The 13,430-nt window shown below is 60.8% G+C and overlaps 2 protein-coding genes and 1 long non-coding RNA gene across 6 annotated transcripts in view; 2 read left to right on the top strand and 1 right to left on the bottom strand.

The window, feature by feature from the left end:
- Positions 1–602, bottom strand: part of LOC116535414 — a 1,269-nt gene extending 667 nt beyond the window's left edge. Inside the window, exon 1 of the long non-coding RNA XR_004262188.1 lies at positions 40–602. This is a non-coding gene — a long non-coding RNA (uncharacterized LOC116535414). The remainder of the gene's footprint in view (positions 1–39) is intronic.
- Positions 1–2,947, top strand: part of VPS28 (VPS28 subunit of ESCRT-I) — a 6,109-nt gene extending 3,162 nt beyond the window's left edge. Inside the window, exons 3-10 of the mRNA XM_032256369.1 lie at positions 165–193; positions 310–347; positions 602–691; positions 1,312–1,417; positions 1,545–1,646; positions 2,038–2,091; positions 2,173–2,264; positions 2,660–2,947. Of these exons, the coding sequence (XP_032112260.1) occupies positions 165–193; positions 310–347; positions 602–691; positions 1,312–1,417; positions 1,545–1,646; positions 2,038–2,091; positions 2,173–2,264; positions 2,660–2,777 (629 nt within the window). The 3' untranslated portion in view covers positions 2,778–2,947. The remainder of the gene's footprint in view (positions 1–164; positions 194–309; positions 348–601; positions 692–1,311; positions 1,418–1,544; positions 1,647–2,037; positions 2,092–2,172; positions 2,265–2,659) is intronic.
- Positions 2,948–8,015: 5,068 nt separating this feature from the next.
- On the top strand, positions 8,016–12,488 carry SLC39A4 (solute carrier family 39 member 4). 4 transcript variants are annotated; one of them, XM_032256326.1, is made up of 12 exons: positions 8,016–8,481; positions 9,004–9,267; positions 9,610–9,802; positions 9,919–10,061; positions 10,137–10,308; positions 10,597–10,769; positions 10,944–11,081; positions 11,162–11,293; positions 11,462–11,516; positions 11,624–11,776; positions 11,956–12,143; positions 12,237–12,488. In XM_032256326.1, exons 1-12 carry the CDS (start codon positions 8,290–8,292, stop codon positions 12,363–12,365), a joined length of 1,932 nt encoding a protein of 643 aa, XP_032112217.1. In that variant the 5' UTR covers positions 8,016–8,289; the 3' UTR covers positions 12,366–12,488. The 4 variants fall into 4 exon arrangements, with proteins under 4 accessions (XP_032112217.1, XP_032112233.1, XP_032112206.1 ...); XM_032256342.1 differs by lacking the exon at positions 9,004–9,267; XM_032256315.1 differs by having other exon boundaries at positions 11,956–12,488.
- The last annotated feature ends 942 nt before the right edge of the window (positions 12,489–13,430 follow it).

Genomic DNA, 13,430 nt, shown 5'->3' with positions numbered 1-13,430 from the left:
TCCAGGTCCCTCCACACACTGATGGGGGTGAGGTTGGACCCTGTGCTTCAGCTCCCTCTGGGCTCTTTGGGACCCAGCATGGGACCTGAAATGGAGGCTGGGGCTGGAGCCTACCCTCAGATTCTCTTTGGGGAATCTTGCCAGCTTTCTGCCTTCTCTTGCAGCCCCTGGGAACAAGCCAGAGCTGTATGAGGTGAGTGGTGGGTGCCCACCTGGCTGGCACTGGCCAACAGCAAATGCCTGTGTTGCCTCACTGGGGCCCTACAGCCCCTGTTGGCACTGGCCCCCAGTGTCTGCTCTCTCTGGCAGGAAGTGAAGTTGTACAAGAATGCCCGGGAGCGGGAGAAGTAAGTGCGGGCACCCAGGTTGCCCCAACACACCGATGCCCGTCTGGCTGCCCCAGGGCAGCCTCCCCCCAACCCATCCCACTCTAAGGAGTGGGAGGACACAGAGTCAGGATGGGGAGCTGTTCTGGAGGTACTCCAGGATGGAGCGAGAGGAGGGCAGAGCTCCCGCAGTGGCACCTCTGGGCAGGGGCTGCTGCTCTGGGCTCTAGGCTTGGCACCCTGGGGCCTGGCCCGATGGACAGGTGTGTCCTCAGGTACGACAACATGGCAGAGCTGTTTGCGGTGGTGAAAACTATGCAGGCCCTGGAGAAAGCCTACATCAAGGACTGCGTCTCCCCCAGCGAGTAAGAGCCCACGTTCTTGGAGGCCTGTTCCTGCCCTGCCAGGCTTGGGTGCTCCGTAGAGAGCAAGAGCAAGCATCCATCAGACTTGCTCTTTTGTGGGGCCCACGCAGCGTGAGGAGGGTGCCCCTGGTTCCCAGCCAGGGAAGTTCTAGGGGGGTGGTGAGGGAGGTGAACAGGGGAGCAGCCCCTGGGGTGTCATCCAGTCCAGTCCCCCACCCTCATCCCCCAGCACAGACAACCTTACAAGATAGGCGAGAGGCTTGGAGATGTCCCAGGACGTTTTGGGGGGCTTTGTTCCACGAGGTCACAAGACCCTCACAGGCCACCACACAGGACCATAAGCTGTGGATGGGGTCATCATAACAGTGCTGGTCGCTGTGGTTAGAGGGTGGGCATGGGTGGGGGGCCGGGGCCTCCACCTGGAGCTGAGCCCCAAGCACCACTATGGGCTCAGGACCTCACCCCATGAAGCTGCTAGCAGCCCCTCCTCCTTGCTTGGCCTGCCTTTGCCTGTTGCCCGGCCCTCTCTGGGAGCTGCTCTGCCTCTGGACCAGCTGAGGGAATGGGATGAGCTGGGCAGAGCTGGTCCCATGCTCGGGAAGCAGCTGACTTCTCCCTAGGTACACTGCAGCCTGCTCGCGGCTCCTGGTCCAGTACAAAGCTGCCTTCAGGCAGGTTCAGGGCTCAGAAATCAGCTCTATTGATGAGTTCTGCCGCAAATTCCGAGTGAGTGCCCGGTCCTCCCAGCCCCGCAAGACGGGGACTGTCAGCATGGGTATGGGGGGCCGTCGGGCTCTGGCTGCATGGGGCTTGCCATCCTGAGAGCCCCAGCACTCATATCAGCAACTGACAGCTGGACTGCCCGCTCGCCATGGAGCGGATCAAGGAGGATCGGCCCATCACCATCAAGGACGACAAGGGCAATCTCAACCGTTGCATTGCTGATGTGGTCTCGGTGCGCCAGCCCCCAGGGCCCACAGGGTTAGGAGGGCCGAGGCTGCTACTGCAGCCGGGCACAGCATAGGGTCCTGGGCCTCCAGAGCTGAGCAGCACTGGACTTGCTGGGTGGAAGGGAACCCCTTTAAGTAGGAATGAGGGGTGGGCAGCAGGCAGGGTGGCCTCCTGGGCAGCCTGGACTCCTGAGGTGGGGACATGCACAGGGTGCATTCTGGGGGTATCCCAGCCTCGGGAGAGAGTGTGTGGGCTCACCCTCCAGTTCCCACACAGCTCTCTGGGCAGTGAGGAGGCTCCAGTGACAGTTGCGTCTGGGAAGGGGTTGGGGCCTGTGAGCTGCGAGGCCTCCCCTACCCCTGGAGATGGGAACTCACATGCACATCCGCCCCCAGCTCTTCATCACGGTCATGGACAAGCTACGTCTGGAGATCCGCGCCATGGATGAGGTGCAGGCATTGGGCCGGCAGCGGGTCTAGGCAGGAGGGGATGGAGCGGTGTGGGGGTCCCAGCTGCTGTGTGTGTCCCAGATCCAGCCCGACCTGCGGGAGCTGATGGAGACCATGCACCGCATGAGCCACCTGCCGCCCGACTTTGAGGGCCGCCAGACAGTCAGCCAGTGGTAGGTGTCCCTTCCCGACAGGTAGAGGCCCTCCTTACCAGGCAGAGCCCCTGCAGTGCCCCTGAGGCCCTCCCCACCAGGCAGAGGCCCCCAGTGCCCCGAGGCCCTTCCTGCCAGGCAGAGCCCCCGTAGTGCCCCTGAGGCCCTCCCCACCAGGCAGCAGTACCCCTGAGGCCCTCCCTGCCAGGCAGAGCCCCCATAGTGCCCCTGAGGCCCTCCCTGCCAGGCAGAGCCCCCCAGTGCCCCTGAGGCCCTCCCTGCCAGGCAGAGCCCCCCATTGCCCCTGAGGCCCTCCCTGCCAGGCAGTAGTACCCCTGAGGCCCTCCCCGCCAGGTAGAGCCCCCCATTGCCCCTGAGGCCCTCCCACCCCACATGCCCTGTGCTTTGCTCCCCAGGCTGCAGACCCTGAGCGGCATGTCGGCATCAGACGAGCTGGATGACTCGCAGGTGCGTCAGATGCTGTTTGACCTGGAGTCGGCCTACAACGCTTTCAACCGCTTCCTGCATGCCTGAGCCCACGGCACCAGCGCCTGCAGGGAGGGGGTAGAGTCTGAGATGCTGGTTCCTGGACCCTGTCCTCCACAACTCACTGGCTGCAGCTACCCGTCTTGTGTCTGTCTTTGGTGTCAGGACTTTGGGGGCCAGGCCCTTCCCCGCAATAAAGATGCTCTCTGACCCTCCTGCTTGGATGGCTCCCCGAGGCCTGCCCTGTGTGTTCTCTCTGCCTTCTGGGACTCTGAGCATGAGCCCCTCTAGCCCACCCACCTTCGACCTGTGTGGGGGCCTGGCCCTAGCTCTGTCCCTGCCACTGTATCCCTCATGGCCTGTGTCATTCAGGGACAGCCACTTCCCTGCTGGGCTTTGCTGGGCATGTAGTGGGGGGCACTTCCATGGCACAGAAGCCTGGGGAACGAACGGGCCCACCACCTTGGCCAGGTGTGGCTTGACTGGCTGCAGGGGAGGCTGCCTGCTGCCCCTCCCACCCTCACCAAAGCCCAGGGCAGCATGGGGTCTTCTGAGTGCCGTCAGGTCCCAGCGCACTGGCTGGGGCTGGGCTCAGAGACTGCCCTTCATGCTGTCGGCTGCTTCGCCCCCACCTCCCACTCAGATGGCTGCACTGGGGCCTACGGCTCCTGACTTATCTGTGGCTCCAGTCAGTGACTCATTGGGTGGGAGTTTGTCTTGCCCACCCCTAGGGTCCTCCTCCAGGCCCCCCCGGCAAAGCTGAAGTGTGAAGTCTGGGCCTGGTGGGGAGGCAGTGGTGAGGGATGCCATCCATCCACAGCGTGTGCTTTGCACCTGCTGCTGTCCCCAGGAAAGCAACAGACCACACACCACACCTCTGGGTTCTGAGGGACGCACATTTCACATCTTAGCATCTGTGCTGTCAGGACGAGGGATGTGCCAAGGTTTCATTGCAGCATTTCTCTCTCTTAGCAGTTGAGAACAACAGGGCTTCTTGACGTGTGGCATCTCGAGTGGATGGAATGAGGTGTGTAGAGTAAGCCAGATGGTGAAAATCAAGTCGGGTGGTGGTCCGAGGGGGGCTTGGCGCATGGACAAGACAGGTGGGCTGAGTTAGGGGTGGCCTCTCAGACGGCCAAGGGGAGCCATCAAGCAGGGTGCCAACATCCGTGACTGCAGAGGGAGGCCGAATCCCACCAAGAAACCGGAGGACTGGCCGGGGGTGCTGCTCCGGGAAGTGAGAATAGACTGACCAAGGAGCCAAAGAGGAGCCCCGGGGAGCTGAGGAAGGGCACTGTCGGGTCTGGCCACCAGGCCCTTGATGTCTCTGACAGGCACATGTGGGTGCAGGGCACTTCAAGGGAGGACCAGCACCCCAAAACTTCTGTGTCAAGGTGGGCAGATGGTCAGGGAGGGTCTTTTTGAAATAAATATACATTGTCGGTTTGTTTTTTAAGATGGAGTCTACCTTTGTCACCAGGCTGAAGTGCAGTGGCACAATCTCAGCTCACTGCAACCTCTGCCTCCTGGGTTCAAGGGATTCTGCCTCAGCCTCCCAAGTAGCTGTGACAACAGGCATGTGCCACCACACCCAGCTAATTTTTGTTTTTTTGTTTTTTTTTTTTTGAGACGGAGTTTCACTCTTGTTATCCAGGCTGGAGTGCAATGGCGCCATCTCGGCTCACCGCAGCCTCTGCCTCCTGGGTTCAGGCAATTCTCCTGCCTCAGCCTCCTGAGTACCTGGGATTACAGGCACGCGCCACCATGCCCAGTTAATGTTTTGTATTTTTAGTAGAGACAAGGTTTCACCATGGTGGCCAGGATGGTCTTGATCTCTTGACCTGATCAGCCTCCCAAAGTGCTGGGATTATGGGTGTGAGCTGCCATGCTTATAGGGCACGTTGGGAGCCAGATGTAGGGCTGTGTGCCCCACATGGTCGTGGGGTGAGCCTTATGCTATGCTGAGGCACAGGATTTGCGAAATAAAGAGACAGGACACAGAAGTACAAAGAAAATGCAGCTGGGCTCGGGGGGCCACGCCATCTGTAAGCGTAGTCAGGCGAGGCCCCGAATGTCCAGAAGCGTATTTATTGTGTATAGGTTGGGGGCAGGGCAGTGAGTGAAATCATCTTTAAGGATAGTGATAGGGTTGTGAGCAATAAAACACAGGGTCCACCCCCATTAGGTCACCTAGGCTAGGAGGTGGACAGTGCACAGCAAGGGGCCCGTTCCCATGAAGGCAAGGGCCGTGTGCAGTAAGGGGTCCACCCCCATTAGGCTACCGAGGCTTGAAGGTGGGCCGTGCGCAGTGAAGAGGGTGCAGAGTGCGATACTTCTATCTATGGGAAAACTACTTCTAAGAAGATTTATAGGAGGATGCTTTAAGTCACACAGCAGTGACAGAGCTGTCAGGGTTACCGCCACCTTCTGGCAGCTTCCAATGGGTTCTGTGGGAAGATGCTTTTTGAGCAGCACAGTAGCAAGAGCTGATAAAGTTCACAGTCACCAAGGTGGATTGCCGGTCTGAGGGCAGCCTTCCTCAAGAACTGGAGCAAGGTCCTACAACTCCTTATCAGGAGGAGTGGCTCTCGCCCCAAGCCTGCCATACAGCGGGTATCTTTACGATACTGAACGCTGCCGCCTGGGCCATGGATTCTTGTCCTGGTGTAACTGTTTTCCCTTAATTCATGCTCTGCTCTGTGTCCACTCTAGGCATTCCTCCGATTATGAACTAAAATATAATTATAGGTATATATGTAGGGAAATATTCTTTAGGCACTCATACTATCAACTATTAATGATTATATAAAGAGGATTATATAAAGGGAGACTTCAAGCCCTATTTCTATAAACTAATATATGATTATATAAACAATTATATAAAAGGAAATAGCTGAGTAGTAACACTATAAAGTAAGATATTCCTCAGGCCCTAACTGTGCCAGGGTTCTGCTTAGCTCTCATTCCTCGGTGCCTATATGGGGATTACCCACAATGCTGGCCTATTTTATTTTTTTTACTGTGATAAAATACAACAAAAATTTGCCATTTTAACTGATTTTAAGTACACAGTTCAGTGGCCTTCAGTGTGTTCACATTATTGTGCAACCTTACCACCGTTCACCTCCGGAACTTTTCAATCCTCTCTAACAAAGTAAAGCTCCATCCCGACCTGGCGTGACCTTGATGAGTCTTGAGGACATCGTGACGAGTGAAAGAAGCCAGACAGGACAGGGCAAGGATGGTGTGATCTGACTTAATGTGAGGACCCTAGCCAGTCAGTTTCATGAAGACAGAAAGTAGAAGGGTTTTAGGAGGCCAAGGCGGGCGGATCACCTGAGGTCAGGAGTCCGAAACCAGCCTGGCCCGCCTGGATTTTTTCTTTTTAGAGACAGGGTCTTGCTCAATTGCCTAGGCTGGACATGATACGATCGAGGCTCACTGCAGCCTCCACCTCCTGGGCTCAAGCAATTCTACCTCAGCCTCCCAAGTAGATGGGACTACAGGCACGTACCATCACTCAGGGCACCCTAACTTGATTTTGCATTTTTTTTTTTTGTTTTTTTTTTTGAGATGGAGTCTTGCTCTGTCACCCAGGATGGAGTGCAGTGGCACAATCTTGGCTCACTGCAATCTCCACCTCCCAGGTTCAAGCGATTCTCCTGCCTCAGCCTCCTGAGTAGCTGGGATTACAGGCCAGCACCACCAGGCCCGGCTAATTTTTTGTATTTTTAGTAGAGACGGGTTTCACCGTATTAGCCAGGATGGTCTCAATCTCCTAACCTCGTGATTCACCCGCCTTGGCCTCCCAAAGTGCTGGGATTACAGATGTGAGCCATCACGCCCGGCCAATTTTGTATTTTTAGTAGAAGTGGAGTTTCACCATGTTGCCCAGGCTGGTCTTGTGCTTCTGACCTCAAGTGATCCACCTGCCTCAGCCTCCTGAAGTGCTGGGATTACCAGTGTGAGCCACTGTGCCTGGCCAGTGTTGTTTTTAAGATGGAGCAGTTGCAATGAGCTTGGATGAAACAGTGGGCCTGGGGTGCAGGAGAGTGCAACTCCTCTGCTCTGGGGAAGCCGGCCTCAGGCTGTGGCATGGGCAGGTGACACCCTCAGCAGCCGTTCCTGGGCTATGGAACGGGGTTTCAGCTGGGAGGGGTGGGGTCACATGAATGGAGGAGGCCTGTAGCCCAGCACTGAGGCCTCCTGGGGAGGCGGCTGTGTGCAGACAGACGGGGCACAGGGTCAGGCCCAGGCCAAGACCTTTATCCTGAAGTTAAAATAGGCCCTGGAGCCGTGGGAGGCTCCAACAAGCCCACTGGTCCTGGGGTCGTGCGGGAGGGAAAGGGCCAGTTTGGGTTCACAGCATCTTCAGGCTGTGTGCAGAGCTGCCCCCTTGTGGTCCTGGGACCCAGAAATCATCTACACCCACAGGTGGTCTCCCCTAAGGGCCCCCAGAGGGATACCACTGTGGGTGGGCCCAGCTAGAAGGGCACCTTGCATGGCGGGGTGAGGCCAGACCCCAGGACACTGGGCCCAATGCCCGCCCTGCCCTGCTGCACCCTGCCCTGTGCATGGCAGGACAGAGTCCTTGGGCCTCAGGAGACCAGCTCCCCACCCCAGCCCCACCCACAATGCTCAGGGTCAGGCTGGCTGGGCTGGGCAGGAGGCGGCATCCATGCTCCCACTTCAGAAGGCAAATCTGCCCTGAGATCTGCTGCCCCTTCCCCCAGACTTCCTGCCTCCACCAACACAGTAGAGATAAGGCCTCTGGGCTCAAAGGCCAGAGAGGGAGTGCACAGGCAGGGCAGGGCTGGGAGCCACAGCCTCCCTGCCCCCAGGCCTAGAGCTGGGGTCTTGTACCAACCTTGTCCTGACACAAGCCTGGCCAGGTGGCTGCCAGGACCCAGGTCCGTCTCCTGTGTGTCTGCGTTGGAGCTCCTTGGGGCTGTCCCCAGCCTAGAGGAGTGTGACGTAGCAGGCACCTTTTCAGTTCCTTCAACCCCATCACAGGCCCCAACAGGGACAACAGCCCATGACCCAGGAGGAGAGAGGCCCATGTCCCCACCCCCAACTGGGGCCACCGAGGGCGTCTGGGCAGCCTCTGCTGAGGGTTGTCGGGAGGGGGCCGAGGCCTGGGCCTGGGGGCTCTGAGAGCATCTGTGAACTTCTGCCTGCGTCCCCCAGCTTGGAAGCAGCTCCCAGATGGAGAGCCAGAAGGGGACACCCTGGCCCTGCTCCACAACTTGGGGGGCTGCTGGCAGAGGAGCAGATACCCAGACTGCCCGTCCAGGGGAAGGGGCCCAGCCCTTGCCCCCCACAGGCAGTGGCTCCAGGCTGTCAGGGAGGATCTGCCACTGGAATGGTTAACCCAGGCAACTCCAGCAGCCAATCACAGAGCTCTGCAGGAATACCTGGGAGAGGTCCTCATGTGGGGCCGGGCGGGTCCTAGCCCAGCCCCAGTCTGGCCCCAGGCAGCCCCAGCAAAGCCGCCCTCAGCCAGCCCAGAAGCACTGGGCCTTGCCGCAGCAACACCCACTGAGCACGCTGGGAGCTGAGTATGGCAGTCCTGGTCCCGCTGGAGCTGGGGCTACTGCTGGCTGTGCTGGTGGTGACAGCGACGGCGTCCCCGTCTGCTGGTCTGCTGAGCCTGCTCGCCTCTGGCCAGGGCGCTCTGGATCAAGAGGCACTGGGCGGCCTGTTAAATACGCTGGCGGACCGTGTGCACTGCGCCAACGGGCCGTGTGGAAAGGTAACAGCCCCACCCGACGGGTCCCCCAGCCCTGGCCTCTTGCCGCCTGCTCCGCCCTGCTAGCCAGCAGCAAAGAGCCCTGGGCAAACTCCAGGAGGCGGAGGAGGCTGGCAGTAGTACCTGGGCACCCTGCCCTGCCTGCAGGCTAGAGCCCACCCTTCTGCTCAGTGGGGGCAGATGGGCCTGCCTCTCCAGGGACACACAGCCCCTCTTCTCCCCAGGACCCTGGGGCCACCTCCCCCTGCTGGCCCCAGCCATCAAATTGGCAGTGGCTCCAGGGGAGTCCCCCGAGAATGGGGGACCACTGTTGGGGACCCCTCTGCATGCACCCCTGTAGTTGGGGAAACAGAACAGGGGCTTGGGGAGATAGAAGGGCATAAGGGGCTGAGAAAGGGTGGTGGATGCTGTTGGACGTGAGAGGGAGCAGAGTGGGAAGGGGGCTGCTGGGAAGCCCCTTGGCTGGGCTGGCCTCTCCTCTTCCCTGGTGGCCCAGCGCCCCTGCCCACCCATCTCTGCCCACAGTGCCTGTCTGTGGAGGATGCCCTGGGCCTGGGCGAGCCCCCGGGTCCAGTCCTGGAGACTGGGTATATCGCCCGCCTCAGTGCGGCTGCCGCCCTGTACCTCAGCAACCCCGAGGGCACATGTGAGGACGCTCAGGCTGGCGGCTGGGCCTCTCATGCGGATGACCTCCTGACCCAGCTCGAAAGCCCTGAGGACCTGATCCTGGGCCTGAGTAGACTGCTGCAGAGGATTCAGGCCCGGGCTGCTGGCCAGGCCCCCAAGACGGTGAGAGAGAGACCAGGCAGACTAGGGGAATGGGTGAGGAGGGCCCCACAGACCAGGGGGCCAGGCCTGCAGAGCCTTTAGGGAGCCTGGGGGCCTGGAGAGACACATGGGAGTCGGCCTCAGGCTGGGGATTCACAATGTGGGGCTCACTACTGATCAGGTGGGGGTCTTACGAGGAAGGAACCAGAGGGCTGAGTGGGAGCCTGGAGCAGCTGGTCCCAGCAGGAAGGGCTGGGCTGGTGGGGCACATCCTGCCTTGGTGGGAGATGCATCCAGCGGGTGGGTGGCAGAGCTGGACGCAAGGTCACACTGAAGGCTGAGGCCTAGGTCCCCCTTCCTCAGGCCTGCGTAGACATCCCGCAGCTGCTGGAGGAGGCCGTGGAGGCGGGGGCTCCAGGCAGTGCTGGGGGCGTCCTGGCTGCCCTGCTGGATCACGTCAGGAGTGGGTCTTGCTTCCGCGCCTTGCCCAGCCCTCAGTACTTTGTGGACTTTGTGTTCCAGCAACACGGCAGTGAGGCCCCTATCACGCTGGTCGGTGAGGCCTGGGCTGGGCTGCGGATGGGGGCGCCCCTGAGTCCCCAGCCTCTGTGTCCCTGGGCGGCAGGGCTGGAGCCCACACAGACTCACGGTGCTGACTGTTCTCCCTGCCAGAGCTGTCGGCCTTGATGCAGCGCCTGGGGGTGGGCTCCACCATGGAGGCCCATGGCGACCACAGTCACCAGCACAGGAGGGCCAGCGGCCAGGACCCTGTGCCCCTCTCTACGTCCAACAGCAGCTCCAGTGTGTGGGACACGGTGAGCTGTGCCCTGGGGTGAGATGGGGCCCCAATGGGGTCTGCCCAGGCCCCTGACCTGTCCTGCCACTCCCAGGTGTGCCTGAGCGCCAGGGACGTGATGGCTGTGTATGGACTGTCAGAGGAGGCAGGGGTGACCCCGGAGGCCTGGGCCCAACTGAGTCCTGCCCTGCTCCAACAGCAGCTGAGTGGGGCCTGCACCTCCCAGCACGGGCCCCCCCTCCAGGACCAGCTCAGCCAGGCAGAGAGTGAGTGCCCGCCCCGGCACTGCGCTGGCAGCTCAGAGGTGGGACTCAGGGAGGGAGGAAGAAGTGGCTGCAGAGAATGAGGGATGGAGAAAGCAAGCAGGGGCTGGAGGTAGAAACAGCAGAACAGGGAAAGGGGGGTCTCCAGGAGGGAGTGGCACTTTGAGGCAGGAGGGTCAGCCTGAGTGAAGGCCTGGAGCACACTGAGCGCCTGCAGCCCTGGTGATCAACACCCCAGAAGGAGGGGCTGCGTCTAGAAGAAAAGCTCTCACTGGCCTCATCCGCCCCCAGGTTATCTGTACGGCTCTCTGGCCACGCTGCTCATCTGCCTCTGCGCCGTTTTTGGTCTCCTGCTGCTGACCTGCACTGGCTGCAGGGGGGTCACGCACTATGTCCTGCAGACCTTCCTGAGCCTGGCGGTGGGTGCACTCACTGGGGACGCTCTCCTGCATCTGATGCCCAAGGTCTGCCCCCACAACCCGCCCCCCCGACCGCCGCCCTTCCTTCCCCACCTTGGACTCCCAGGCCATGCCCTCCCAGGGCCCTTACCCACCCCACCACTGAACCCCAACCCCTCTCCCTGGGTCTGGGGAGGAGGTGCCCTGAGGCCCCTCTAGTCCAGCGCCCCTACTCCCCAGGTGCTGGGGTTGCACACACACAGTGAAGAGGGCCTCAGCCCACAGCCCACCTGGCGCCTTCTGGCGGTGCTGGCCGGGCTCTACGCCTTCTTCCTGTTTGAGAACCTCTTCAACCTCCTGCTGCCCAGGGACCCAGAGGTCAGGCTTCTTGGGAAGGTACCTGGGTTGGGGGTGGCTGTGCTGGGGGCCGGGTGGACACTGAGCAGGTACCCTCACAGGACATGGAGGACAGGCCCTGCAGCCACAGTAGCCACAACCACGGTGGCCACAGCCATGGCGTTTCCCTGCAGCTGGCACCCAGGGAGCTCCGGCAGCCCAAGCCACCTCACGAGGGCTCTCGCGCAGACCTGGTGAGTGGGCACCCGATGCCCCGCTCCACGCGGAGCCCCTCCCACCGACCCCGTCCCACGCCCACACTCCCAGCCCCACCCCAGGCCTGCGGCCCTGCCTCCCGTCCCACCCCGCCGCGTCCCTCCTCTGCCTCGCCTCCGAGTGGGACTCACTTGCGCTCCTCCCAGGTGGCGGAGGAGAGCCCAGAGCTGCTGAACACGGAGCCCAGGAGACTGAGCCCAGGTGAGCCCAGGGGGCGACCCCGGAAGGGCTGGGGGATCTGGGGTCTGTGCGGAGCGCGGGCGGGGCTGGGGACAGGCCACGAGAACCCACGGCCGCTGTGCCTGCAGAGTTGAGGCTGCTGCCCTATGTGATCACGCTGGGCGACGCCGTGCATAACTTCGCCGACGGGCTGGCCGTGGGCGCCGCCTTCGCGTCCTCCTGGAAGACCGGGCTGGCCACCTCGCTGGCCGTGTTCTGCCACGAGTTGCCACACGAGCTGGGTGAGCGGTGGGCGGAGTCGGACGGGGCTGGGCGGGGCGACAGAAACGGGTGGGCGGGGCTTGGTGGTGAGGGGCGGGTCCCGAAAGGAGGTGGGCGGGGCTTGGTGGCGAGTCACGAAAGGAGGTGGGCGGGTCATGTAGATAGGAGGGCGGAGCTGTTGCCGTGGACCCGCCCCCAGGGGACTTCGCGGCCTTGCTGCACGCGGGGCTGTCCGTGCGCCAAGCCCTGCTGCTGAACCTGGCCTCCGCGCTCACGGCCTTCGCCGGTCTCTACGTGGCACTCGCCGTCGGAGTCGGCGAGGAGAGTGAGGCCTGGATCCTGGCCGTGGCCACCGGCCTGTTCCTCTACGTGGCGCTCTGCGACATGGTCAGGATGGTGAGGGGAGGGGGCTGCTCTGGGCAGGGCGCTGAGCAAGCGAGCTGGGCAGGGGCGCTGACCCGGTGCCCACCTGCTCCTCAGCTCCCGGCCATGTTGAAAGTGCGGGACCCTCGGCCCTGGCTCCTCTTCCTGCTACACAACGTGGGCCTGCTGGGCGGCTGGACCGTCCTGCTGTTGCTGTCTCTGTACGAAGATGACATCACTCTCTGATACCCTGCCCTAGTCCCTAGCCTTTGACTCAAGACCCCACACCCCACAAACCTACAGCCCAGAAGCCAGGGCCCCTATAGAGGCCCCAGTCCCAACTTCAATAAAGACACTCTCGTTCTTGGAGCCTGGCTGTGCACTGCTTGCTGGGTGGGAAAGGTCCTCAGCTGAGAAAGGACCATTATGGCAGTGCCTTCTCCCCACCAGGGTGCCTCGAAGAGAAGCCGGGAGAGCTGCACTTAGGGCCTCCCAGGCAGCCAGCCTCAGGCACCTCTTTTTGATGTGGAGACCTTACTTGAATGGGGTCAGGCAAGTTCGCCAGGGTGTGTGGGCAGCAAACGGTAATCAAACTTGCTTACCCACTGCTTACGCAGCTGAGGGCTTATTTCTCTGTCAAGGAAAGCAAGCCTAGAGATCATCAGACCAGAGTATGTGGCAGCCCATGGCTCCTGGGACCCCGACCTCTTCTGACTCTGCCCTCCTGTCCTCAGCAGAGGCGTTAATCCTGAGTCCCCTTGTGCTGGCCTCCTAGGGCTCCCATAACACAGCCTACCATAAACTGAGCGCCTTAAACCAGAAACTTATTTTCACCGTTCTGGAGGCTAAAAGTTAGAAATCAAAGTGTCAGTTGAGCCACACTCCCTTTGAAGCCTCTAGGAAACAGTCTGTTCCATGAGCCTTTCCTGGCTGCTGGTGACCCTGGGTGTTCCTTGGTTTGTGAACAGCATGACTCCAATCTCTGCCTCTGTCTTCACATGACCTTCTTTCTGTTTTATTTTTTGAGACAGAGCCTTGCTCTGTTGCCCAGGCTGGAGTGCAGTGGCGCCAATCTCAGCTCACTGCAAACTCTGCCTCCCGGGTTCGAGCAGTTCTCCTGCCTCAGCCTCCTGAGTAGCTGGCATTACTGGCACCTGGCACCATGGCCAGCTAATTTTTGTATTTTTAGTAGAGATGGGTTTTCAACCATGTTGGCGAGGCTGGTCTCGAACTCCTGACCTTGTGATCTGCCCGCCTTGGCCTCCCAAAGTGCTGGGATTACAAGCGTGAGCCACCGAGCCCGGCTAATTT

This window comes from Sapajus apella, unplaced genomic scaffold (genome assembly GCF_009761245.1).
Source record: "Sapajus apella isolate SASKATOON/1434 unplaced genomic scaffold, GSC_monkey_1.0 scaffold3, whole genome shotgun sequence".
Taxonomy (NCBI): domain Eukaryota; kingdom Metazoa; phylum Chordata; class Mammalia; order Primates; family Cebidae; genus Sapajus; species Sapajus apella.
Note: the sequence above shows the minus strand (reverse complement) of the source record. Positions and strands in the feature narration are given on the sequence as shown.

Bases quoted from the DNA above. Each gene is read 5' to 3' on its own strand.
- SLC39A4 (XM_032256315.1), top strand. From the start codon at position 8,290: ATGGCAGTCCTGGTCCCGCTGGAGCTGGGGCTACTGCTGGCTGTGCTG. The intron at 10,062-10,136 runs GTGAGCTGTGCC...TGCCACTCCCAG, and splicing joins GCTCCAGTGTGTGGGACACG to GTGTGCCTGAGCGCCAGGGA. The intron at 11,294-11,461 runs GTGAGTGGGCAC...CGCTCCTCCCAG, and splicing joins AGGGCTCTCGCGCAGACCTG to GTGGCGGAGGAGAGCCCAGA.